This window comes from Cervus elaphus, chromosome 20, assembly GCF_910594005.1.
Source record: "Cervus elaphus chromosome 20, mCerEla1.1, whole genome shotgun sequence".
NCBI lineage: Eukaryota > Metazoa > Chordata > Mammalia > Artiodactyla > Cervidae > Cervus > Cervus elaphus.
The window spans coordinates 138,749,122-138,776,785 of record NC_057834.1 but is presented as its reverse complement, the minus strand read 5'-3'; the positions used below and the strand labels follow the sequence as shown (position 1 = coordinate 138,776,785).

General features: G+C 51.4%; 1 protein-coding gene and 1 pseudogene across 1 annotated transcript in view; one reads left to right on the top strand and one right to left on the bottom strand.

The window, feature by feature from the left end:
• The window catches only part of NDUFA10 (NADH:ubiquinone oxidoreductase subunit A10), a 35,632-nt gene extending 12,442 nt beyond the window's left edge, over positions 1–23,190 (top strand). Inside the window, exons 8-10 of the mRNA XM_043876957.1 lie at positions 1,919–2,004; positions 7,084–7,192; positions 22,813–23,190. Coding sequence (XP_043732892.1) covers positions 1,919–2,004; positions 7,084–7,192; positions 22,813–22,881 — 264 coding nt within the window. The 3' untranslated portion in view covers positions 22,882–23,190. The remainder of the gene's footprint in view (positions 1–1,918; positions 2,005–7,083; positions 7,193–22,812) is intronic.
• A 3,062-nt stretch (positions 23,191–26,252) lies between these two features.
• Positions 26,253–27,273, bottom strand: LOC122676838 (annotated as a pseudogene).
• Positions 27,274–27,664: the final 391 nt, after the last annotated feature.

The following is a 27,664-nucleotide window of genomic DNA, read 5'->3' as shown; positions in this document are numbered from 1 at the left end:
TGTTAAACACATGGTAAAATTGAGCATTGGATTAGTTAATAGGAAAGATCTATTGAGACTGTCGGCCCTTGAACAACAGGGGTTTAAACCTCGAGGGTCCACTCTTACGTGGATTTTCTCAGTGTAAACCCTCCACTGCCGCAGCGTGAGGTTCTCAGTAGGAAGCACGGTGATGCCTCACGGCATCAAGGATGTGGAGGAACCACTGTCCACGCACAAGGAGGCCCGCCTCCAGGTTGTGCTTGGGTTTCGACTCTGGATTGTGTTGTTTGGGGTCGACCACGTTAAGATACCAGGTTTCCCTAAAGTAGTGGGTGCAGTTCACCCTCTGCTATTTTCGGGAGAACTTGAGTAATCAGAACATCTGGAAAGGCAGCTGGTAGGAAGCTGGTAGATGACACAGGGAGCCCAGCCTGTCTCTGTGACGACCTGGAGGGTGGGGTCGACCCGGGAGGGAGGAGGGGTTCACACAGGTACGGGGATTCTCAGTGCTATGCTTCAGAAACCAGCACAGCATTGTAAGACAGTTATCCTCCAGTTTAAAAAGAGCTTTTGAAAATAATATTTTCCTTCCCAAATGTAAAAACATATTACAAAATTATGGTAACGAAGGCACTGCAGTAGTAATAAAAGAAATAATAGTTTAACAGAGCAGAGTCCAGAAATAGGTGCGTGTGTGTGCTCACGGTTGGAAAAGTCAGTGCTTTAAACGATGATAAAAATAGAAGAAACTGGATTATCTCTTAAATGGTATTGAGGCAAATGACCATCATTTGGTTAAACAAAAATCCCATATTTTATATTATATATTAAGTATCAATTGAAAAGTGAAAGTGAAATCACTCAGTCATGTCTGACTGTTTATGACCCCAAGGACTATACAGTCCATGAAATTCTCCAGGCCAGAATACTGGAGTGGGTAGCCTTTCCCTTCGCCAGGGGATATTCCCAGCCCAGGGTCTCCTGCATTGCAGGCGGATTCTTTATCAGCTGAGGTACCAGAGAAGCCAATTACTTATTTTAAAAAGTTTAAAAATTCTAAAAGAAAACCCAGGTTTTTTGGTCTGGAGTTGAGGAGTAGGTGGTGACAGCAAACAGCTTTGCAGAGGTGGCCGCTTCAGTGACGGCAGAGCCTCAGCTCCTCCCCCGCGCGGGGAGCGGAGGGAGCGGGGGAGAGAACAGGCCCATCTCCGCAGCGGGGGACCCACGGTCCAGTCCAGCTCTGGCCGCGCTCGGGGGTTCCCTCAGGTGCTTCTTTCTGCCTGGAAGCGAGGCTGCACTTTGTCTCCTTCTGGGCTGCTCTGTCTGTGATGTCGGGTTCTTTGTGTTCAGGTGATTTCTGTTCCTCTGGCAGAGGGTTTACATGGCATGGGTCAGAGCCGAAGAGTAGTGCGTGTTCTCTGAGACCGTGTTATCATTGGCGTTCATAACTGAATGTGCTCACATTCTTAGAACCTAAAGAGGTCCCTGAGTTTGGCGTGTTTTGGGGGAGAATGTGTCTGAAAAGGCCGCCCCACTGGGCGGTCAGGCTGTCCAGACTGCAGGCTGAGGAATGTAGGTTCTTGGAACTCTAGGAAGTGTGTGTATTCTCTTGTCCTGTTGTTGCTTTAGTGGCTGAGACTTGCCTCCTGGAGTCAAGTTGCGCAAGAGGAAATGAGGAGTCTGGAGGAGGGCTGGCTCCCCTCCCGTCTCCAGCCTGCCCCGTCCTTCCAGCCTTCGGGGAATTGCCACACCGCCGAGGGTCAGCCGGCCCAGCGCCCGCATGGGGTCGCCCCTCAACCCCTCACTTCACTGAAGGCTGACCATCCGACCTGCTCTGTTTCTGACTCTCAGGGCATGATCCTTCCTGCCGGGGGTCTGGGGTTTGTTGTGAGCTGAGTGTCCTCTGTTAAGACCTGTGTTAAATCCCTGAGCGCAGGTGGTCGAGGATATTGAGTACCTGAGGTACGACAAAGGCCCGTGGCTGGATCAGAACGACCGCATGTTGCACAAGCTGAGGATGCTGTGAGTCCTGGTGGGCGGGGGCGGGGGCGTGACCTAGGCGGGGCGGGGCGGGGCGGGGGCGTGACTTAGGCGGGGCGGGGCGGGGGCGTGACCGGGGCGGGGCGGGGCGGGATGGGGAGGGGCGCCAGAACCTGGGCTCTCAGAGCTCTCCGCAGGTGGCTCCTGTCTTCCTAGTGAGATGAGTCCAGAGTGGCCGCGAGGGCGGGAGGCTGTGCTGGAGGCTTGAGCTCTGGAGGCCGGGCGTGTGTGATGAAGAGTTTAACAGGGAGGAGCTCTGTGGGCTCAAGGGGGAGAGATCAGAGCCACTCTGAAAGAAGGCTGGGAAGCCCAAGTCAGGCTGGACTGGATCACAGGCAGGTCTGCCCCCGCGGGAGCAGGGTCAGAGTTTAATGCGGGTTCTTCCAGTCTTGCTTAAAGTGTTTGCATGTTCTATATTTCTAAATAAAAATTATCCTGCATATGTCTTTGTATGGTGACTTTTAACATGAGCATGTCCCTATTTTGTTAAATATTTAAAATTCATTTTTTTAATGGCTACTCACGCTGCATAAATCCTCTGAATGACGCAAGTCAGGGTGGGGGACCATGGCTTGCGGGCCTTTCCAGGCCTCAGCTGCCAAGAATGGTCCTCATTTTTAATGGACTGTAAGAAAAAGAAGGTACATATATGAAGCTATATGTAGGCCTCGCAGCCTGAAATACTGTCTGGCCCTTAACAGAAAAAGTTGATCTCTGAGATATAGGCATAGTCCTTTTTGTTTCTTTAATATCAGTCTTTTAGGTTATTTTCACTTCTTCATATTAATAATAGTAATGAGCAGCATATTGTACTTATTTTTATTCCATTTCAGTTTACTTTCCTAAAATATGAAAGTAGAGTTATGGGTCAGATTATGTGAACATATTTTATGGCTACTGTGTGTTGTGAATTGTTCTCCAGAATATGTGTGCCAGCTTGCACTCTTGAACCTGTATTCTGGAAGTCCTTTTTTTCTCTCTTTCCTTATTTTCAGTTTCCTTGACATCTATTCCACTTTTTATTGTTATTTTTTTTAATCTGCTTCCTTTAGACTTCAATTGCTCTTCTTTCTCCAGTTTCCTAAGGTAGAAGCTTAGGTGATTGGTTTTAGATCTTTCTTCCTTTCTAATATATGCATTTGATGCTATAAATGTTCCTCTAGTTTAGTTCTCTTGTGGTCTGAGAACACAGTTCCTGTGATTTCAGGTCTTTTGCATTTGTTAGGGTGTTTTATATGGTTGGGGAGGTCTTGTTTGGGGTCCTGGTGGGGTCCTTGCCTCCTCCCCTGGGGTCATGTGCCTAAACGCACCTTTTTCCTCCTAACCCTGCCCCTTCCCCGGATCCCGCCCTCAGGGTGGGGGTGCAGCCCCTGGTTCTGGATCTCTGCCCCTGGTTCTGGATCTCTGCTTCCCGTTCATTGTTCTTCATCCCGCCCATCCCTGTGTGTCTGCCCGCCAGCTAATCTTCACGAGTGTCACAGTGACCCTGTGTTTCCTTTACTCAGAACCTTTCCGCAGCGTGACTTTTCAGGCGTGAATCCAAGTTCCATTTCCCAGAATTAATTCAGAGTCCTTGTCGTTTGCTTCTGCCTCTGCCATCAGGATGCAGACAGTCTCCTGAACTTGTCTCCTCCCCACCTGCCCAGTAATTCCCTCAAGACCTGCGTGTTCTCCTGACCACGCTCTGTGCACCTTCTTTTCTCCTTACGCCCTTCTGACGTTTCCAGGCTTTCGTTTGACGTGGGTGTGTGTGTGAGTCTTGTCAGTACCAGCTCCTTCTGGGTAGAGGACATGAAAAACATGTCCACACAGTGACTGTCCTGGCGCCCTGACATCCTGCCGAGACTGGGCAACATAGGGTAACTTTTCACTTCATCATCAATGGTATTGCTTTTTCCTTCTCCCAGTTTTTTCTCCTCTGCCTCCCAAGGATAATTCATAACAATTTACAATGGCAATTCTGCTTATTTTCACTTAAGTGCCATTTCTTAATGTGGGAGACTCAAGCGAAATTATGACCATTTTCTAAGATAATTATAGTAAACCTGCCATTTACCAGCTATACTCATTTTGTTCAGAACCTGACCAGATTACTGGTTTAGGGCATTTTTGTACATCTCAGTATGTGTGTTGGTGTGTAATCTTGTATGTGTGAGTACCTATTCAACCTTGATAGCGTTTTGTGTTCACATCCATAATCTGTAACTGACCACTGCTGCCCTGCTTGCTTCATTTTTGTGCTGGGGACGCGTTCCCAGTCAGGCCTTCTCCACGTGGGACTCAGGGCCCACCTCCTCCAGAGCTGGGGCTCCCTTCCTGTTCGTCTCTGGGACGTGTGTTTCCTGTGACTTCTGGAGGATGTCTTTCTGATAGGGAATTCAGTGCTACGAAAACTGGAGGGTAGGAGTTTGGTATCAGAGTGTAGGGTTTCACACAGAACTTTGCCATCAGGAGAGGCTAAAAGATAGACATGTTTTAGGAGAAAGTGTAGGCATTCCGTTGACTGGGAAACAGATGAGTCGTAAGCCGTAATTTTCTGTTTTTCTCTTTCCCTTCGGCCTCACTGTTGTTTGGAGTTGTGTGGCAGAGCCCTGGCTTTGTGAACCAGGCCCGGGGACGCTCTGTCTTCTCACGGGGACACTTCTGGCCTGTGACGTGAAGGGGCCGTGCCAGCAGCGTCTCAGTCTCCTTCAGTAGACTAAATGCCCCGTGCACAGAATGCTTTCTCTCCCCGCGTTAGCTTCCTGAGTCATAAAATGTGTCCTGTTGTGTCCGTTCCCCGCTTATCTTCAGTCTGGAATGTGTCTGTAGTTTCTGGAGACTGAGAGTTGGGTTTACGGGAGATGGGCTCCACGGGCTCTTCTTAGTCATCATTGAAGCTCACAGAGAGTGAAAGAGCAGTTTAGGCAAGTTTGAATACGTGGTAAAACAGTCTCTACAGATTATTTTTTTAATCTTCAAAAATAGTTTGAAGATATTTGTTCAAAGATACACCCTCTTTGAGAGCCCCTTAGGTGGCTCAGTGGTAAAGAATCTGCCTACCAGTGCAGGAGAGGCTGGTTCAATCCCTAGGTCAGGAAGATCCCCTGGAGAAGGAAATGGCAACTCACTTGAGTATCCTTGCCTGGCAGATCCCACGGACAGAGAAACAGAGGAGCCTGGTAGGCTTTGCAAAGAGAGTTGGGCAGGACTTAGTGACTAACACCACCTTTTTTGTAAGGGGGTGTGTAAACGGTAGTTCTTCCAGATTACGTGTAGGTGGCGCTGTTGGTCTCTGTTACACAGGTTCCTAGGCCAGTTTGTTCTTTTCAATTCTTCAGTGTGTTTTTAGGTGAAAACCAAACCATACCCCAGTTTGGTATTTATTAGCATTTAAAACACAAGATTCATTTTTATTTGAAATTGTTTACAGTGAGATCACTTTAAAAATTATCCTTACTATATAATAAGTATATAGTAAGTATTGGAGAAGGAAATGGCAACCCACTCCAGTATTCTTGCCTGGAAAATTCCATGGACAGAGGAGCCTGGTGGGCTACAGTCCATGGGGTCGCAAAGAGTCGGCCATAACTGAGCACATCAGCATATAATAAGTATAGAATAATTCTATTTGTGTTAAAAGTAAGGACATGGACTTTATTGATACAATCTTATGAAAGATATTCTGTAACCAGTTTGCAGTTAAAAGGAAGAGAAAACTCTCATATTTGAGTGTGAATGTGATAGCTGTGTGCACGACCACTGAAGTCTATGTGAACACATTCAGGAAAGCGTCGTCCCAGCAGCCTTCCCTGGGGGTGGCGTTCGGTCACAGGGTTGTCGTCCTCCCACGAGTGACACTGGGACATGCTCCCGCCTCCTGGTCACTCGCGTGCAGCCTGGTCAGGTTCCCAGTGCGCTGTGTTCCCCGGGTGGAGGGGCCGAATCCACCCAGGGTCCTCACAGCGTGGCCGAGAGCCAAACCCACTTAGAGAGCTTCCATCTGGGCCATTTCAGTGAAGGCATCTTCTGCCATTATAAGTCGTTAATGGGAAAGGAGCCTTTTAAAATAATCATTTTCTTGGTTTTGAACCCAAAGAAAGGAGACTTAATGTTTCTTCCTAAAAGCACTCAAAATGCTTTTCATCTTCTAGTGGTTATAGTCAGAGTAAATTTAATTTAAAGTAAGCAAATTCTAACAAAGCATAAACATTTTAGCATTCAGAGTAAAATGGCGAGACAGGGAGTGAGTCCTCTGATTGTGTGTCTCGGTGCTGAGAAAAGCAGGGTGCAGCAGGCGTCCCTCGGGGGCTCTCCCCTCCCCAGCCTCCTCCACGTCGCCCTGGTCAGCCCCCGCTCCTGGAATCAGTCCCCACAGGGCGGGGGCCTCCGGGCGAGTGCTGATCTGGCAGTGGAGTTCCAGCGCGACACTGGCTCTCCGCTCTGTCCCCGCCTTCCTCAGTCATGCAGGTTTTTCATGGGCGCCGGCCACGCGAGCAGCCCTGTGATAGGTGGCGCTGGCTCTTACCTTCGTATTCCTGCTGTGTCTGTATTTAAAGCACACGCAGATCCTTCTTTACGTTGTCAAATCTATGTCCTTTCCCCAGAGGGAGTCACCTTGGCCGTGGGACTCTTAAAAGACTGTGCTGAGTGGAGTCGGGAGGGTGGCTCCCACTCCCCACAGGGTGTTTGGGGCAAGCTTGGCTTCTGAGATGAAGCGGGTGGATGTTTAAACAATCAGCCTAAGAGCTTACTTTATTGTATTGACTTGGATGTTTAGTGTGCCGTATTGATTATTGATGTTACTGTGTTGATTTTGATGTTCGGTCTGTCTGACATCTGTCCGACTTTCCAGGGTTTATTGTATTGATTATTGATGTTACTGTGTTGATTTTGATGTTCGGTCTGTCTGACATCTGTCTGACTTTCCAGGGTTTATTGTATTGATTATTGATGTTACTGTGTTGATTTTGATGTTCGGTCTGTCTGACATCTGTCCGACTTTCCAGGGTTTATTGTATTATTGATATTACTGTATTGATTTTGATGTTCAGTCTGTCTGACATCTGTCTGACTCTCCAGGGTTCAGGATAAGTTGGAGGTGCTGAATTACACGTCCGTCCCTGTCTTCCTCCCAGAGGTGACCGTCGGCGCCCACCAGAGTGACCGGGTCTTCCAGGAGTTCACAGAGGTAAGGCCAATGGGCAGCGGGGTCAGGCAGCCTGTGCGGTCAGTCCTGGAGAGTGCTTCCTGTGGGTCTGTTTTTGTGAGCGAGCTCCGTTTCCGCTGAAATAATTCTCCTCTCCCCGTTCACTACTGGGCTGCCGCAGCTTCTCGAGCGGCAGGGCGCATGCAGGGCGCCGCTCTCCCAGGCAGCCGCCTGAGCCAGCCTGTCGTCTGTTCCTCAGTTCTTATCTCTCCTTTCCCGGTGGCTCTCACTCCTGGCGTCATGGTGCGTCATCCATGAGGGGGGAGGTGTGCGTTTCTGCAGAGGCCTAGTGTGGACGGGCGCCCTCAGGGAGGACGAGGGCAGGCGTGAGAGCCAGGCAGCTCGGCAGGCTTCGTTCAGAGTGGCGTGAAGAATCGTCGAGGCAGGACTGGGTAAACCTGGGGGGCTCTGGAAGCTCTGTTGGAACCTGGCCGGCAGTGATCACTCCTCTGAGTCACGGCTCCAGTGGGGTGGTGAGAACGTCCGCGGTGGCTGTGATCGGCTGTCGGCAGAAGCGCAGAGTGACTGTTTATGTCAGAGCTTCAGGCTGAGTGTTCAGTGCTCATGTGTGTTGGTGGCTCAGTCCTGTCCGACTCTTCGCAATCCCACGGCCTGTAGCCCACCAGGCTCCTCTGTCCATGGGGTTCTCTGGGCAAGGGCAGTCAGTGCGCAGACGAGTTGACGTCTCAGTTCAGTGTTTCCGTGTGACTGTAACGCTCTGACTCGTGCCTGCCCATTGCCAGCACAGCACTGATTGGAGCCCAAGGACATCCACTGCTTTCCTTCTTACTTGAGATTCTTGGCGTTTGCTTTTAAGTAAGTTCTTTGGCAACGTTCGAAGTGCCTTTCAGCATAGGTGTCTGGGGAGGACCGTGAGGGTATAAAGCCGTCGCTCGGGGTCCCTGCAGTTTGTGTTTTGGCACGTTTCTTTCCTCCTCATGCGCGCGTCTGTTTCCCGTCCCCTGTCTGAGGGGAGCTGGCAGGCCCCTCACCACAGCTGCTGCCTCCACGCTGCTCTGTCGGGCCGGAGGCCTTACCCCCGAGTGCTGTCCCTGCCCCTCACGTGGTGACCCAGCGGCCTCGGCAAGCCTGGCATCAGGGCCGCCCCCACGTGGTGGCCACCACCGTCCTGCTTGAGTTCATCCTGCGACGTCCAGCTCCGGAGTTCCAGCTCCTAAGGCCAGAAACCTAGAAGTCAGCTGACCTCTCTCTCACTTTCCAGTACAATAGACTGCAACAGAATACAGAAGTTCAGTAGACTCGGTTCCGTCCACAGTCTGACCACCGTTCAGAACATCTGCGATGACTGCCCTGGTCCAGACTGGCATGCCTCCCAAGCCGTGCTCCTTTCAGCCTCCCAGCTAACTGCTCTGCTTCTGCCTGCACCCTGTACAGTCTGTTCTGTAACCAGAGACCAGGACGTTCCCACCAGGTGCATCACACGTCTTTTTACCTCCCCATATCCTGCAGAGGACAAGCCAGAGCCCTCTGGGCAGACGGGGCCCTCCCTCTGCTCCAGCCGCAGGGGCCTCCTTCCTGCCTCGTGAATGTCCCAGGAGCACTGAGCCTCACTCTGCATCCCTCTGTGGATCTGTGTGGTCCTTCCCCAGCATCCCATCCACCCACCTCGCCCCTGCAGGTCTTTGCTCACCCGTCACCTTCTCGGCAGGATCCTCCTGGACCGTGACCAAGACTTGAACTTTAGCTCCCCCAGCTCACAGCAGCTCTGCCCTACCCTCTTCTGGGAATTCAGTTTTCTCCACAGCAGTTGCCATCGTCATTTAAGATTCTCCGTTTTACCTTCTGTTTATTTTCTGTTTCCTCCCACTCTGATGTCACTGCCTGACTGAGGTCAGGGATTCTTGTCCGTTCACTCACGGCTTTGTTCCCAGGGCCTGGGACAGCTCTGGCACGTAGTACACACTCAGTGACTTTTTAGTGGAATAAATCATTGAACTAACGAACAAACGGGATAAATACATGAAGGCGCTGGCGCCGCAGAACCCGAGTGAGCGGAGGCAGTACTCAAGTGCTCCAAGGGCGCCTGCCCATCAGGTCACAGCTGCAGGCCAGGTGCCCTGCCGTTGGCATTAAAAAAATGCAGTGCCTCTTTTTTTCACAAATTTATTTGAAAAGGAAACTTTGTGTCAGTAATGTAAGTGAAAAGCCACTGCCAGTTATCATAAACAGTAGGAAGCATAAGGAAAACTGACACAACCCAGCCACGCCACTGAACTCTAAACTGGCAGATGCGGGAGACAGAGGCGCGGCAGCCGCGCCAGCCTCGTGATGACTGCGGGGAGCACTGGGGGTCTCAGAAGTTAAAGCTGTGTGGAAGACGGGCATTTACAGTTCCCTTGTGAGAAGGGAAACGCGTGCCAGCAAAGAGTGACAGTTTCGTTTCTTTTAATCTTTATACTTTTTTTTAACGTTACTACATCGGGTGCATCTCTAGTTCATGGTTAGATAGATGCTGTGACAGGGCTCATCCTTCTCTTGTTTCTGATCTCACAGAGAAAGTTCTCAGGAATTCACCAAAGCGTTAAGTTGGCCGGCTTAGTCATAGATTCTCTTTCCCAGGTCAGGGAAGTTCCATTTTATTAGTAGTTTCCAAGGAGCTGCGGTTGAGTATGGATGTTGAGTGTTATCATATTTTTGGTCACGGGTGATTTCCTCTTTCTGTTAATATGGTCATAAAAATTACATTGATTGATTTTCTAGTGCAAGGCCAACCTTGATTTCCGGGATAAGTCCTATGTGTGTGCTTTGTCCTCTGCGTGTGTGGCTGAACCTAATTCACGTGTTTAGTTTAGGATTTTTTATTTATATTCCTGAGAGATGAGATTGTAATTTTTCTTTCTTGTAGTATCCTAGTCAGATTTATCAGCAAGATCGTGCTGAGATCAAGCACTAAGTTGAGTGGGGGTCCTCATTTTAATTCTCTGGAAGGGTTTGCTCAAGGTTATCATTACTCCTTGCTACAGCATTAAGAAGGCTTGACTGGTGGAGCCGTGCAGAAGTGTTTCTCATTATAACTTTCCTTCATAGACGCGGAATATTCAGGATTCTGTTACTTCTTGGGTTTTTTAAGTTGTGTTTATTAAAGAATTTGCCTCCGTTTCATGTTTTCTAATTTCTTGGCATGAAGTTGTTCATGTGTTTTTAATTAGATCACATTGATCACATTGATGGTGGCCCCAGTCCCCTTCTTCATCCTGTTACTGGTCCTGGCGTTTTCCCTCCTTCTATTTCAGACTCTTGAAAGAAGTTCGTCATTCAGGGAACCAGCTTCTTGCTTGTACTGTTGTACATTCCATTCACTGATGACTGCTCCTTATTTTTTCCCTTTCATTTGCTGTTTTTCTAACTTCTTAGTATGAGTGGGTGGATCATTGATTTTCAGCCTGTCTTGCTTTTGAATATATGCATGTAAACCTGGTCACATTGCCCTCCAAATTTTGCTTAATTTACTGGATCTCATAGTTCTTGATGTTGTGTTTTCATTATCATTCAGTTCAAAATATTTTCTAATTTTAATCTGATTTCTTTTTTGGCTATTGTGCTAATTTGAATTATGTTAGATAATTTAAAAACAGTCAGAGTCTTTCTAGTGGTCTTCTTGTTGCTGATTTCTGGCTTAACTCCTCTCTGGTCACAAACAGCCTTGTGATTTCAGTCTTTGGAAGGCAGCTGAGACTGACTTTTGGGCCCAGCGTTGGTCACCTTGGCGGCTGTTCACGGTCCTGGAGGAGAAGGCCGTTCCGCCCCTCGTGTGCCAGGCTCCTGTAGCGTCCTTGAAAGGAAGTCTGTCGGTCGTGTCATTCAGACGGCCTCTCTCCTCACTGACTTGTTTGCTTCCACTGTCAGCTTGCCATGAGAGGTCTGGGGGAGGCTGCCACTGTCTGTGGGTTTGTTCCTCTAGTTCTGCCAGGTTTTGTTTCGTGTATATCTTGAGTTGCATTATTAGACTTAGACACATTTAGAATTGCTGCACATTCCTAATAGAGTTACCCTTTTGTTGTTCGATAACTAAGTCATGTCCGACTCTTTGCGACCCCATTGACTGCAGCACACCAGGCTCCTCTGTCCTCCACTGTCTCCTGGAGCTTGCTCAGACTCATGTCCATTGAGTCAGTGATGCCATCCAACCATCTCATCTTCTCTCTCCCCCTTCTCCTGCCCTCAGTCGTTCCCAGCATCAGGGTCTTTTCCAGTGAGTTGGCCCTTCACATCAGGTGGCCAGAGTTTTGGAGCTTCAGCATCACTCCTTTTATGTGTGATGAAATTTTACTTGTATTGTTGGTGCCGGTTCTTACCTTAAGGATACTTGACTTGTAACTTCTATAGTGTCCACAGCTTTCCTTTGGTTAATATTTGCATGGTAGTGCTTTTTCCACATCTTTTAATTTCATTGTTTCTGTATCTTTGTATTTCCAATGGACACCTTCTAACCTGAGAACCGTTTTGTCTTTAGTTTTTGCCCAGTCTTAACTATGGGGAATATCTATCCATTCACATTTAGTGCAATTGCTGATACATTTGTGTTTAAATAGCTTATGTTAACTATATATTTTATATTTTTCTTGCCTCTTCTTTGTATTTATTTTTTTTCTTGCATATTTGTGGATTAATTTTTTTTTTTTTTTACCATTTTTATTCCATTTCCCATACTGTTTGCTTACTAGTTATGATTTTTTCAATAGTTTCTTAGTGGCTAACCTGGTGATCACAGTGTTCATCCTTGATTTACTAACTTCTCATATGCATCAGTAGTTCTCTAGTTCCACAGTATCAGGCCCCTTGACCCGGCTCTTGTGTGCTGTTTCTGTCATCTGTCGTCACTGTCTGTATGTAAACCTTCGGACACTGTGGTTATTGTTCGTGTGGTCAGTTCACGCACACTGACCCCTGGCTGCCCCGCTGCTGAGGCCTCCCTGGTCTCACACCTTCCTGTAGGTCACAGTCCTTCTGTCTGAGGAAGCTTTGCTGACGGCAGATTCTCACCCTTATTGGTTAAGGTGGTCTTTAAGTTATTCTGATTTTCATCTTGGAATTTTTCAAACTTACAAAAATAATAGGAATAGAAAACTAACTTCCGAACCTCTGTCAGTGATCAGCATCACGACCGTGATCTTCAGCCATCCTCACGCACCGATTCTCAGCGAGTGGTCCCCATGTCAGGGCACCTGGGCTCCCTGAGAAGTGCCAGTTCTCAGGCCGCAGCCCAGGCCCCCGGAGCAGTCTCTGGGGAGGGGCCAGGGGCCTGTTGTAGGGAGTCCTCCAGCCGGTTCTGATACACACTAAGGTTTGAGGACCACGGCTGCAGCGTGTAATTCTTATAAACAAGGACATTCTCCCACTGACGACAGCACAGCTGTCAGAGTTAGGAAATTAACAGTCATGCGCTACTACCTCTGACCCACAGACCTTGATCAGAGCTCATCAGCTGTCCCAGGAAGGTTCTTTAGAGCAAAGGGATTTAAGCCAAGATAATAGATTGCATTTAATTTTCTTGCCTCTTTAGAACCTATGAATATGATCAGTTCTTAAGACTTTCCTTGATATTTAAGACCTTGGCACTTCTGAAGATAACAGGATGGTTATTTTTTAACATCCCTCAGTTTGATTTGGTTTGGATATTTTCCCATGATCAGACTTAGGTTTTGTGTGGTTTTTGTAGGGATGTTAGGGAACTTACTATATCTTATCAAGCAGCATGTGATTCCTGTTTGTCCTGTCATGGGCTCGGTTACCTTTGGTCACTTGACTGAGATGGTGTTCTCACTGTAAAGTTACTGTTTTACTCTTTGTAATTAATAAATATTTTCAGTGGAAGTACTTTGAAACCATGTAAATGTCCATTTCCTCATCAAACTTTGACCCAGTAGTTAGCATCTGTTCATTTTCTTGGCTAAATTAATGGTTAATATGATAGCTATCAAAGCATAATTATCCTGATTCTGCCATTCCTTCTACATTATTAGTTACTGTTCTGCTATAAAGAGATGCTGTCTCCTCTCTCTGCTTGTTCATTTATTTATATCACTATGGATTCCCAAGATTCCTATTTTATACACGTACATCTGTATTCACTTCTGTCTCAGTGTACTGACAGCCGCGAGTGCACACCAGCACCTTTAATTCCAGGCTCCTCCTCATTGTCCCCCGTTCCCCGTCCTTCTCAGGCAGCGGGAACCCTGGCCCTTCGGTTCAGCGTTTCCTCCTGGCCGCACCCCGGGGTGTCCCCACGCTCCCTCTGCACAGGCCCGCGGTGGAGCCTGGTGACGCCCGCAGTGCCCGCCCCCCACCCCTGGAGCTGCCGAGCTCTTTTGAAAGGCTTTTTCCACATGTGTCTGGCAGGGTTTTGCTGTGTTTTAAGGCAGTGTTTCTGACTTGGTTCTGAGCATCTGTGCTGTCTCGGGGTGTGTGTCTGTCCCTTTGTGTGTACTTTGCTTAGAGTCCACAGCATTCTTTGGCTGACACGTGTTGTCGGGTTTAGAATAGCCTGGCTTGCACCCCGTTTTCTCCCCTCCCCTTGGCTTCACACGCTGGGCCCTTTCTGCCGTGTTCTGTGTCCTCTTTCCTCTGTCCTCCATCCTGTCTCTGTGACCTTCAGCCCAGATGTGTTCTTCACTCTGTCTTAATTACTAACTCTTTTCAGCTCTTCCGGATCTGCTCCTAGGCCTGTGTTTTCTGTGGTTGAGATTTTAACTTTCATCATAGTTGTTTTTCATTTTAGAATTTCCTTCTTTTAAAAAAAAAATTTTTTCAAGTTGTTGAAATTATTTTGTTATCTAATCTCTCTTGCATATCAGTCACAAAGTTATCTGGTAACTGTAATATTTGGACCTCTGTTAGATCTGTTTAAACTCATTATCCCTCTGGTCTTTTCGTTTGGGGACATCTAATCTTATGTTTTGGTATACTGGTATTTTTTCAAATGCCAGTCATTATTTTGGAAGAACAGTTAAGATGGTGTGAGGCTGCAGCCGTGTGCTTACTGTCCTCCGGCAGCATTTTAGTATGCAGGCTCCGTGTCAGTCAGAGGGCGAGCCGGCGGGCGCTGCCCTGGGGCTTGAGAGGTCCGCTGTGTTTCCCGTGTGCCCTTACTGATGGAGTCCTTGTGCTGGACCGCTTCTCTGGGGGGGCCTTGACCACTGCTGGGCTCACTCAGCTTCACTCCTGCCAGTAAGTGCGGGCGGGGCCCCTGAACGGAGGCAGCCCCCTCTTTGCTGTCCTCTTCCAGGACCTTGGAACCTCCCTGCCTCTGATGTCTTGGCACACGTTATTTTTCGTATGTTGTCCATTTTTCCTGGTGGCTCCGGGGGGACTTGGTTTGTGCTCGTCCACCAGAAGCTGGACATACTCGTCATTTCACCGAGCGACACAGTAAGGCTACTTGGCTTTTTTTCATCCTTATTGTGTTTTCTCTTATTTTTGATCTGTGACCATTAAAGGGAGGCTGCTATATTGGACTTAGGATTGTAATGGTTAGAAATGTTGGGATTTTTAGTCAATGTTTAAATGATTGGGGAAATCTAATTCTTAAAATTCTTAGGTGTTTTTAAAAATAACTTCATTTTTTAAGAATGATTTTAGACTTAGGAAAAATTATGATGATATTAGAGAGGGCTTCCCAGGTGGCTCTGTGGTAAACAATCTGCCTGCCAGTGCAGGACACATAAGAGATGTGGGTTCGATCCCTGAGTCAGGAACATCCCCTGGAGTAAGAAAGGGCAGCGCACTCCAGTATTCCTGCCTGGGAAATCCCGTGGACAGAGCAGTCTGGAGGGTTAGAGTCCATGGGGTGGCAAAGAGGTGGACATGACCGAGCGTGTGCACACAGATAGTTCTTGTTGTTGTTCAGTTGCGGCTGACTCTCTGCGACCCCGTGGACTGCAGCACGCCAGGCCTCCCTGTCCTTCACTGTCTCCCGGAGTTTGCTTAAACTCGTGTCCATAGAGTCAGTGATGCCATCCAGCCATCTCATCCTCTGTCATCCCCTTCTCCTCCCACCTTCAGTCTTTCCCAGCATCAGTGTCTTTTCCAATGAGTCGGCTCTTCACATCAGGGGGCCAAAGTATTGGAATTTCAGTTTCAGCATCAGTCCTTCCAATGAATGAATATTCAGGACTGATTTCCCTTAGGATTGACTGGTTGGATCTCGTTGCAGTCCAAGGGACTCTCAAGAGTCTTCTCCAACACCATAGTTCAAAAAGATCAATTCTTCAGCCCTCAGCCTTCTTTATGGTCCAACTCTCATATCCATACGTGACTGCTGGTAAAACTATAGCTTTGATTTAGCTGGACTTTTGTCGGTAAAATGATGTCTCTGCTTTTTAATGTGCTGTCGAGGTTTGTCATAGCTTTTCTTCCAAGGAGCAGGCATCTTTTAATTTCATGGCTGCAGTCACCATTTGCAGTGATTTTGGAGCCCAAGGAAATAAAGTCTGTTACTGTTTCTAGTGTTTTCCCGTCTATTTACCATGAAGTGATGGGACCAGATGCCATGATCTTAGTTTTTTGAATGTTGAGTTTTAAGCCAGCTTTTTCACTCTTCTCTTTCACCTTCATCAAGAGGCTCTTTAGTTTTTCTTCACTTTCTGCCATAAGGGTGGTATCATCTGCATATCTGAGGTTATTGATATTTCTCCCAGCAATCTTGATTCCAGCTTGTGCTTCATCCAGTCTGGCATTTAGCATGATGTGCTCTGCATATAACCAAGATGACAATATACACATTTGATGTACTCCTTTCCCAATTTGGAACCAGTCTGTTGTTCCATGTCTGGTTCTAACTGTTGCTTCTTGACCTGCATACAGATTTCTCAGGAGGCAGGTCAGGTGGTCTGGTATTCCAATCTCTTTTAAGAATTTTCCACAGTTCGTTGTGATCCACAAAGTCAAAGGCTTTAGCGTAGTCATTGAAGCAGATATTTTTCTGGAATTGTCTTGCTTTTTCTGTGATCCATGGATGTTGGCGATTTGATCTCTAGTTCCTTTGCCTTTTCTAAATCCAGCTTGAACATCTTGAAGTTCTTGGTTCATATATGCTGTTGAAGCCTGGCTTTGAGAATTTTGAGCATTACTTTGCTAGTGTGTGAAATGAGTGCAATTGTGTGGTAGTTTGAACATTTCTTTGGCATTGCCTTTCTTTGGGATTGGAATGAAAACTAACCTTTTCTAGTTCTGTGGCCACTGCTGAGTTTTCCTAATTTGCTGGCATATTGAGTGCGGCACTTTCACAGCATCACCTTTTAGGATTTGAAATAGCTCAGCTGGAACTCCGTCACCTCCACTAGCTTTGTTCATAGTGATGCTTCCTGAGGTCCCCTTGATTTTGCACTGTAGGATGTCTGGCTCTAGGTGAGTGATCACACCATCATGGTTATCCGGGTCATGAAGATCTTTTTTGTATAATTCTGTGATTCTTGCCACCTCTTCTCAAGACTTTCTGCTTCTGTTAGGTCCATACTGTTTCTGTCCTTCATTGTGCCCATCTGTGCATGAAATGTTCCCTTGGTATCTCTAATTTTCTTGGAGAGATCTCCAGTCTTTCCCATTCTATTGTTTTCCTCTGTTTCTTTGCATTGATCACTAAGGAAGCGATCTTATCTCTCCTTGCTATTCTTTGGAACTCTGCATTCAGATGGATATATCTTTTCTCCTTTGCCTTTCACTTGTCTTCTCAGCTATTTGTAAGGCCTCCTCAGACAACCCATTTTGCCTTTTTGCATTTCTTCTTCTTGGGGATGGTTTTGATCACCACATCCTATACAGTGTTACATAGTGTTACTCCATCCATTGTTCTTCAGGCACTCTATCAAATCTAATCCCTTTAATCTGTTTGTCACTTCCACTTTATAATCATAAGGGGTTTGATGTAGGTCATACCCGAATGGTCTAGTGGTTTTCCTTACTTTCTTCAATTTAAGTCTGAATTTTTAAAAAAGGATAAGTTGAAATTATAATGTAAGTAATAGTGAGTGTATCTCTTCATTCACAGAATTTTGTTTGGACCTTAAAGACATGAGCAACAGTTACTGCCAAATTTCACTCTAGAAAGGGTGTTGCAGGGAATAAAGATGAACTAATAAAACCCTTCTGTGAATTTCTTCTTCAATGGTTCGTATCTGGAAAGATGTCTGTCTCCTTGAAGGTTCCCTGGCCCGGCTGTGAGCACAGCTCTAGAAATGGCTGAGCAAGCAGCCGGTGAGGCCGCCGTCTCTGAGGGACTGAGACGTGGGTGGTTCCCTGAGTGAGCGGTGCGGGGACGTTTTAAGGGATTGTTTCTTTCCCAGCCAGATTGGTTCAGTACTAGAGTGGAGGGTGCTCTGCGGCCATTTACTTCCTGGAATAAGCGAGAGTCGACAGGGTGCTTTCTATGGCGACGGTCTGCAGAAATGAGTTACCCTGGTTTCTCGCTGTCCAGGAAAACAGCATTTAAAAATGAGTGTTTTAGCCAGTCGGAATATGAGAAGTTTGTTCTGTTGGTCCTTGTACAACGTGGGGGTAAGAACTTACCTGTGGCCCCCTCCATTTCCGCGGTCTGTGGTTCCCCTGCGTTGCTCAAGGGTCAGCTGTGTCATCCTGATTAATGTAATAAAGGTAATAAACCGAGACCTGCATCACGGTCTCCTCAGAAGCCTGAGGAGCTCTGGCCCTGCGCTTGCGGGGAGCCTGGGAAGGAGGCGGGGCAGTGTTCTCCCGACACACCTGTTGTCTCCTTGTGATGGTAGTGGAGAGGCGGAAACCTGGGTCCTACGGGGAGGCTGAGCTTGCGGACGCTCTGTGGTTGGAGATTATTGGGTAGTGCTTCCAATTCTTGGAAAACGAAATCGCACGTTATCCTTTTATTTTTTTAATTAAATATTTTGGTCTCATTTTTTTCCAGGAACTCTCTGCTCTTTCTGTTTCTGGTGTTTTTGAGTTTAACCAAGATTGATCTAGATTTAAATTTCTTTCTTGTTAAGCTGATACTTTCTGATTCGTTGGTAGGATCTTACTCCTTGCTTCTGTTTTCCTTTCTTCTCTTACTTTAAACATCTTGAACGTAGCTGCTGTATTCCGTGTGTGGTGTCAGGGTTGGAGGCCTGGCTTTGTCATTGATCGTTTTCTGTGATTCCTACCCGTGGTGGCTTATTTCCTGCTGCCTTTCGGAGACCTTGGACCCTGAATTCATGCTTTGTGGGTGTTTCTCCCTGGCGCTCCCCAGGACAGGATGGTTCAGGAAGTTTTGAATTCAGGTGAACCCAGACTGTCTGGAAATCAGTTACCTTGGTTTGTAGTTGGGTGGACTCCCAACCCGGGTATTTCATGCGTGGGGCATCCTGTGTTGTTTGCTGATGCTGACGGCCCTGCTCCTGGATGGACTGTGCTGCTGGCTCCAGGCCCAGGGATTCAGGAAGAGCCGGGCTTGAAGCTTCCTTTGCTGCTTGTGGGATTCCAGGTCCGGATGGTGAGGATCAGGAGCCGACGCTGTGTGAGGACCGGCTGAGGCAGTGAATTCTTAAGGTCCCCAGTTGAGACCTCCTTGCGCGTTCTCCCTTCCCCACCCCCCCGCCCCGGCCGCCTTCCCCTCCCCCCCCCGCCCCCGCCTTCCCCTCCCCCCACCCCCAGTCACTTCTGAGGCACACCTGTGGGAGGTGCGTGGCCAGGACCACCTGCCCGGTGCTCTGCAGGTGGCCCGGGGGTGGAGCCTGCCACTCACCTGGTTTCCCGCTCCCGCTCCATTTCAGCCCCAGGTGAGTTCTCACGTTGCTGAGCAATGCAGCTGAAAGCGCTTCTGGAGGTTTTGTGTTGAGGGTTTCAGGGTGCTGGGCTGTTGCTTTGCTGGAAGCGAAAGGCTTCTCTGTTTTTGTTTATGATCTGAAAGCTGATTTCGTGCTGGTTCTTCCGTGTCCCTTCTGCAGAAGGTCCGAGCGGAAGCTCGGTCTCCCTTTGCGCAGTGGACAGAGAGTCATTCAGCCCAGTTGAGGGTGTGGAAGGGAAGCCCTGCGCTGAGACCTACGGCATCTCGAGAGCGCTGGGCGGTGGGGCCTGCTCACTGCAGCCCCTGCTGCCGCCCCAGGCACACCCCTGGTGTCCTGTCGCATGTTTTCTGTTTCAGGTGCTGCTCTAGGCCCTGGGGACATGGAGGAGTAAGGGGTAGCGGGCATGGGCAGTGATAAGCAAGTGCATAGCAGGGCCTCTGAGTGCTGTGGGGGCTCGGGTGGGGGCCGCCGTGTAGGAGAGGTCTTGGGTGCCTGCCCGCATGGGTGCTGGTGTCCCCACCACACTTGGGGGCGGGGGGAGTGATCCTGGGAGGTAGAGGCAGGCTCGGCTCATTCCAGGAATGGAAGCGTCAGTGCAGGTGGGGGAGAGGGGCAGGCAGAGTGCAGGAGAGGAAGGCACTGTCAGTGAGACTGAGGCCCAGGGAGGTCATCAGGGCCCCGAGGCCCCAGCAGGGCAGGTGGGGCCCTTCACGGGGGGCCGCAGGGCGACCCCTCCGAGACTGGGCTGGTGGCTTCTGTGTCAGTCCTGGTGTGGGCTCGGCCACTTCACCTGCCGTGACACGGGGGCCTTGACTAGTGAAGGGTGACCTTTTTAGGAGAGGCAGGGTCTCGGACTTTCACGTGCTGAGAAGGACTGGTTTGGTTTGGTTTCGCTGACCCGTGGCCTGGGCGCTTGTTTGCAGCCCTGTGGTGGCCCTGGCTGGGCTCCTGCTGGCCTGCGGCCTCCATGCCGTCTCCAGGGACGTGGGAGCCGTTTATCACCACGTTTCCATTCACACAGCACTGCCCCAGCTCTGCAGATGGAAGTGACCCTGTGAACAAACTCATGTAAACACTGAATGTGTGCGTGAGTGCCTGCTAGTTTTTTAAGCCGTTTTCAAGCCCTGCATCAGGTCACTTTTTGTTTCTGCACAGCCCTTCCTTGGGGTGGGCAAACCATGAATCGGTTTCCACTTTACCGATTCTGTCTCTTTCCAATTTAAGGAGGCCAGATGCTATTAAGATACTGTGTTCCCTCCATGAATCAGATCGTGTCCAAGACAGTTGCTAGGACAACAGGATCTTCAGTTTTCTCTCCTGCTATTTTTATTTCCTTACTATCTCAGGTTACTATTTTCATTTTCAGTGTCAAGTTCTCCTTTACAATTTTTTAAAATAGAGTTGTTTAATAAGTTTAATATGTTAATATTGCATGTTCTTGCCTCTACAAAGTTCACTTTACTAAAGACAAACTTGTAATAAACAGAAAAGGCTTAGGATCAGTTTATCTAAATCTGCTGAAGAAGACAGGGACAGACTTGGCTGTTTCGTATTTCCTCTCGACATTCAAACCTTAGTTAGGACTAATTAGGCATCTGTTTTTTATGTTAAAATGCACGTTCTCAGTTTAGAGGCTGTTTAATGTGAGTAGATGTTTAGGGCTTTCAATCTGTCCTTCGTTAGTTGTGGCTGGAAGAGGCGCTAAGACCTGCCCCTCTCCCCCCAACTCACCTCACGCTCCGTGGAAAGCTCTTGTTAAAGTTAAGCATGAGTCTGCATGTCCCATTATTTGTATTGCCGTGTATGGGAAATAACTCGTGCCCCTCGGCGAGGAAAGTTAGTGTCAGAGGTGGACGTCCCGCCGAGAGCACTGGTCTGTGCAGAGGCGCAGGTTTCCACGGGACCTGCAGCTGTGAAGAGACGGGAGACCTTTCACCCACAGCCCGGCCAGCTGGGGTGCCCGCGCTGCCCTCGTGTTCAGTCGTTACTTTGTTTTAGGATTTTTAGAAAGCGTCCTATTTTCAGCTGTTTGAACAAGGGTTGAGTTAGCTTTCCTTTTCAGCTAATGTGAGTTAAATGGAATTAAGACGTTTACCTGTATGATACTGCGACCCTGTGGCGTGAAGACGAGCCCCGAGTGTGGATGTATTTGTAGTGGGTGCTCCGCCTCTCTGGAACCGTGTCCCCTTCTCCCCGTCCGGTTGGGCAGGGAGCACTCAGACCCCTCCACCGCTCCGGCAGTTTCCACCTGCTGCTGTCCCACTTCCTGACTGGCTTATGTGTTCTGTGTATTACAAGCTTAGAGAAGATAGGACTTGCGTTCATGTCTCTCAAAGCAGCTAGGACACAGTGCGTCAGAGGTGGAGGATTTGTTTCCTCCAGGAGAATGAGCAAATATGTGTGTTTCTTTTTTCAACTAGCTGGTGTCTGAGCAGCTGGCTAATTCAGCCTGTGCCGGCATCTCTAAGCGCCCGGTGTAGCCTCTGTGACCTCGGACTTCTTGAGCCACGTCCGGGCACTCTTGCCATCCAGCCTGGTGCGGGTAAAGCTGGGTGCCTTTCCTAACATCAGGGCTCACCAGGGCCTCAGATGCCATGCGGTCAGACTCAGTAGCATCACTTCATTTCCGCTGCCTCTGGAGCCCCCACTCAGAACTCACACCCACCGTCCCTGCCAGCTCCCCCCCGACGCAGGACGGGCCCGCGCGGGCCAGAGCGCTGAGCTCCAGCCAGGCCCAGGGGCAGCACTCCTGCTGGCTCATCAGGCACCTCCTGGGGGACGCGCTGGGCGGCCCCATGACCTCTGCCTTCACGGCTCCACGGAGCGGGTGTGCAAGTGCGGAATGGATTGGCGGTGGGGGCGCAGGTTGGTGGAAAGGGGAATGGAGTGAGAAAAAGGCAGAAGCTAGTTCTGCGTCTCACTGTGAGACACTGCAGACGGAAACCTCCTGGGGTTCTCTGTCGGCTTCTCTGCACTGAGACGGCCGCTGGGATCTGGGGACCCCGCTCTGCGCCCACGACCGGTCAGGTGCTGCCCCGAGAGGGGCAGAGAGCAGACTGTGGCACGGTTACTAGAGGCTGGCGGACTCTGCGGCTCCGGACTCTGCTCGTGTTTATTCTCTGCTCTGTGGTTTAAAATCCGATTCACAAAGAAGATGGCAGAGCCTTCCCGTACCATGCTGCGGTGCTGGTGGCTGGCCTGGCGGGCCTGCTGCTGTTAGGAAGGCTGGGGAGCCTCCTGGATCGTCCCTGAGGTCTGAACTCTGTTCTCTGGATGCAAGGCTGCAGTTCGTCATTCCGATAAAACATTGCTTTCTGCTGTGATAGAGATGAAGGCATGGTAAACTCTTAGATTGTTCTCCTCTTGCTACAGCCGCTGTGTTTGTGGCAATTGGCTGGGGACGCCTCGTGGACGAGGGTGGCTGAGGGGAGACGCGCCCGCAGCTCCTGCTTCATGGCCGCTTCTGGTTCCCACCTTGTGTCACTCAGGGTCCCCCCGAGGCTGCCCTGTGTTCCCGGGCCCCACCCCCAACCGGCCGTGGGGTCCCTGTGGGAGGTGCAGGCAGGAGACGGGAGGGTCGGAGGAAGAGGGCTGACAAATCCGCTGCCGCTACCCTTCCCGCACGGCTGCGGCTCCCCTGGGCCAGAACAGCCTCTGCCCATGGCTCCACGGCCCTCTCCCCAGGATGGAAGCTCCCGAGGCGGGGTCCTGTTGTGCTTTATTCCCAAGGAACCCCCAGGGGCAGGCCCCCCTGCCCTGGGGGGCGAGGGATGGAGCAGGGAGGCTGTCAGTGAGCAGGAGACGCATGTCTGCTGTTAACTGCTGGTAACCATGCTCTCCGTCCCGCAGCTGCCGGGCCGCAAGTACCGTGCTGGGTACAACGAAGATGTTGGGGACAAGTGGATCTGGCTGAAGTGATGCCTCCTGGACGCTGCCTCGCAGTGATGAAGACATGCCCAGGCCCCCAGCTCCTGGACTCCGCTAGCCTCACACTGGGGGGCAGGGGTTCGAGCATCGCACAGCAGACATCGGGTAGTCACGGGAGCGAAGGGAGCCCCCCAGTTACAGGGGCCCAACTTTATTCTGCAGCGCCGGTCCCCGGGCAAGCAGCGTCCACTGTGAGAGAGCAGGTGCCACCCGGAGCGTCTCCATCCCCACAGCCTGCCTCTGTGTCGGCCGAGTCTGCCTGTGTTTTCAGACTTCGAGAAATAAAGCCGTTTCTGTGGCGCCTCTGTCCGTGATGCATCTGCACTCGCACATACATGACACATACATGACACATACATGACACATACACACACCATTAGCTCACAGTTTGCTCGGATGTGCTTTGGTTTGATTAAGACATACATGAGGACTGAGGAGTGGTTCTGAAGCGTCTGCTCTGTGTGTTTCAGAACATTACTGCCGCATTAGGGGAAGAGGAAAAAGGCAAGGAGGAAACAGCCAAAGGAGGGAGAAATTACCCCCGATTTATAGGGCCGGTTATTTGTGGTAGAAGAGCTCTGGAATTCTGCGAGGACCGTGGTCAGCTGACCTCGTGACTCCTTCCTTCGAGGGGAGGTTCAAGCAGAGGATGGCAGTGGGGTAAAACACAAAAGCAAATCAGTGTACCTACCCCTTCATCACCTGAAAGTCCAGTTGTCAGAAACGAGTCACGCGAGAGGAAGTCACACTTCTTTATTCACCTCCATTGAAACTTGGAAAACAGAAGCGAGGTTTCCTGCGGGCTGACTGTCGCAGTGCGCTCCTCAGGACTTGAGCTCTTAAGCTGCGGAACCACTAAATCAGGTTTTCTGCCCCAGGGCTCCGCGTGTTCAGCTCGCAGCTCCAAGCCACAGGGGACTGCTGAAACGTGAGGTGAGGTCCCGTCAGGGTAGGGCTCAGTCCGGGTGCTCCCTCTGCGTGGCCCGTGGCTCCAGTCCTGGACGTCCTCAGGGCGGGAGGTGCTTAGGGGTCGCTACAGAAGCCCCGCCGCCCGCTGGCCCCCTTCTTCCTCTCTCCCCTCCCTCCCGCCCTTGCTGGCCTCGCTCTGGTAAGATTCTAAGGATTAAAAAGTTCCCCAGCAGTTTCTGGGTTGGCATCCAGAGTTTAGTGACCAGTGTTTTGCATTTCACAAAAAAGCTGCTTTTGTCATTAATAGTGAGTGCGTCAGGCAGGGGGCCAGTCCCGGAGGCCTGGTCTGGGCCCCTCACAGACCCGTTAGAGGAGAGGGAGGAAGGAACACGGGTCTGATTGTCTCGGCTCTGCCAGCGTCTTAGCCTAAGGAGCCAGCGCTCACTGTCACGGGCCTGAGGTCAGTGGGCAGGCCGGTGACGGGCCGCGGGCAGGATGGTCAGTGCTGACCCGTGACACTGCTCCCGCCCGGCCGCGGGTGTGATCTGTGGGCTGAGGAGGGGATTGCGTTGTGCTCAGATCGCGTTTTTTTCTTTTCCTGGGAGGTTGGGCAGAAGGGCGCATGTCCGAGCCTCTGCACCCACGGAAGGCCTGAGGAGCCGAGGGGGGAGGCCACAGGGTGCTTCCAGCCTCTCCTGCTCCAGGTTCGGGAAGGAAGCATACGTGTGTGTCTCCAGGAGGGAGACTGAGAAGATGCTCATTTTCCCCTAAAGCACCTTTTCTGTCAGGTTTTGTCACCAGGCGGGTGAGGACACCAGCTGCTTAGAGGGTGGCAGACAGGTCCTTAGGTCCACGCCAGCTGGCGGGTCACTGGGCCTCACTGTCCCTGCGGCTGCCCGCGGCCCTCGGCCCAGCGCTCACCAGGCGTGTGGCCCATTGTGGGATAGGTGACCCAAGGGTGCTGCTCACCTGTCCTCATCTCGTCTCGGGATGGGATCTGTGATGCGACAGGAAGGAGACGCGCCCTTGCCCTGCCCGCCGAAGCCCGTTTTGTCAGAAGCCCGCCAGCCACCAGGTTGGCCTGGGGTCCCTGTGTCCTGTCTCCTCACCAGTGACCCGTCTCCGGGCTGGTCGTTCTTGGCGGCGTTCGTGTCAACACCAAGGAGCAAGCAGGGAGCACGTTTTGGTCGGCGGTGGGTCCTTCAGTACGTGTGTGTGTGTGTCTGTGTCTGCAGCCTCCTGGGTCCCAGCTGCCGTCTGTAGCCATGGACGGGGGGCAGAGAGGACACGGACCACAGCTGCAGCTCCAGATGCGGGGTCCCATGTGGGGAGGAGAGGGGCGAGTGGAGGTCCAGGCGGGCCCCGGGGCATCCCAGCGCAGATGCAGCGCTGTGCTCCTCCGGAGGAGGGCAGTGGGCCTGGAGCTGGCCAGGCGGTCTCAGCGCAGTCCCCGAGCCTACCTTGCGGGCTGGCCCTGCTCCAGGAGGGCTGGCGCCCAGCACTGGGCTCCGCGTCGCAGCCCCGCTGTCGTGAGCCCTCTTGCCATCGGATGCCTGCCCGTCTCCACTGGCTCGGACTTGGCGCAGCCGATGCCCTCCACCCTGCTCTGGCCCCGCCACGCTTTCGGAGGGTCTTGCTCCCCCAGCCCCGCAAACGCTGCGGTTGCCAAGCGCCCTGCTCCCAGGGCAGCTTTCCGCGTACGTACGTCTACAGTATTTGTGTACTTAACGTGAAGCCTGCTTTCCTGAGAGATGAATTTAATAAACTCACTTCTGTTGAAACAAAAAGCAAGAGCCTTTGCAGCGCACCAGCCGAAGCCGAAATGAAAATGGATCCCTTCTGTAAAGAGGGAAACTCCTGCTGAGAGAATGTAACGTAGATGAAGAAGGAATTCCAGTGGCTAGACGTCCCCACTGCACAAAGCCGGCAAGCAGGCACGCGAGCCACTTACCTGCGGCCGCGTGGCCGTCTGTGGTGGGGAGAGGTGGTGGCGATGGCGGGGTGACGCCCGGGACTTAGGACCCTGATTTCCTGTCAGCGAGTCACTGCCTGCCAGCCGTGCTGTGCGCTTGGGCATCTCTGGACTTGTTCAGTCGCTCAGTCATGTCCTTCTCTTTGCGACCCCATGGGCTGCAGCACGCCAGGCCTCCCTGTCCATCACCATCTCCTGGAGCTTACTCACACTCACGTCCATTGAGTCGGTGATGCCATCCAACCATCTCATCCTGTCGTCCCCTTCTCCTCCCGCCTTCAATGCTGCCCGGCATCGGGGTCTTTCCCACTGAGTCAGTTCTTGGCATCAGGTGGCCAAAGTATTGGAATTTCAGCTTCAGCATCAGTCCTTCCAACGGATATTCAGGACTGATTTCCTTTAGGATGGACTGGTTGGATCTCCTTGCAGTCCAAGGGATGCTGAAGAGTCTTCTCCAACACCACAGTTCAAAAGCATCATCTCTGATCTGGCTCTGGCTTTTTCCGACAGTTAACCAATTTACATTTGAGAGTACAAAGAAATACAAATTTGAGAGTACAAAAGAAATCTAATCATAAATTTTTTACCTGGTCAGAAGTGACTGGAAAGACTTTAGGCTTTTTTTTCTTGGCTCTAAAATGAAACAGCCCCGGTCTCTCCAGCAGGTATCATCACATTTGCTTGTCTGGGGGGTCCGGGCCTGTCTCTGCCGCTTCCCTGGAAGGTGCAGGGTCGGCCGTGTGCTCAGTCATCTCGTCCTCCTTGAAAGCAGCTTTTGTCTCTCAGTGCCCTGTGCTCTTCAAGCTGGTTGGCAGGAGCCCCTCCGTTGGGGCCGAGGTGGCCCCCAGAGGACGCCGCTGCAGGCACCATGGGGACGCCGAGGGCCCAGGCCCGGGATCCCTGGGGAGGCAGCGTGTCCCCCGTGAGCTCCTCCAGGAGGTGTCGGGAGGCAGGGTGTGAGTTCAGTACTGCGGCCACACAGATAGAGCCTTCCCCGGGGTCTGGGCGTGCCCCAGCCCCTGCCCGGAGGCTGTCTGTGCGGGCTGCAGCGGCCTCCAGCCTGCAGAAGGGGTGGTGGGCAGACGCCCCGTGGAGGGCAGTGTCTGGGGCTGCAGCCCCGCAGAGTGAGGGCCTCGGGGTGGGGCGCTCAGCAGCGTGTCTCTGCCGGGACCCAGCCCCCCAGGGGTGATCCCGCCTGATCTCGGCGGGGCCGCCGCTGAGCCTGGAGTGGCCTGTGGTGCCGTCACAGCTGACTCGGACGCAGCGGCTCGAACCACGTCCGTGTCCTCTCGCAGGAGGCCTCGGGGCCAGCTGTCCACAGGCGATCCGTTTCCCGGCGTTTCCAGCTTCAGGACGCTGTCCAGGTCCCGGGCCTCCTCCCCTGACCCTGGCCCTCCTGCCCCTGTCCAAGGGCCCCGTGAGGACGCGGCCCCAGAAAATGCAGAATGGCCGCCTCCAGGCCCACGGCCACACCTGCAGGGCCCCCGCCCCACCCGCCACATGTGGTCATGGCTGCGGGTTCCGGGGGCAGGATGTGGATGTCTGGAGCCCGACACTCCCCCACGAGCGCCTGGCTGGGGGTTCCTTCCCGGGAGAAAGTGCTTAGCCTTGAGACCTGGCTCTGGGGGTTGTTCCCCCGTGCCCAGCAGCTTCCACAGTGCCTGGCCGCCCTGAACAGGCCCACACTCACTCCCTGGGACCCGGCCCTGCCCTCCCCGGGACCCCCTGCCCTCCCCAGTGTCCCCTCCCAGGACCCCTGCCCTGCTCTCCCCAGGCCCCTTCTCCCCCTGGGGCCCCCTCCCCTCCCCAGGGCCCCTGCCCTCCCATCCCAGGGCCTCTGTCCTCCCAGGTCCCCTCCCCTCCCTGGGGGCCTCTGCCCTCCCCAGGGGACCC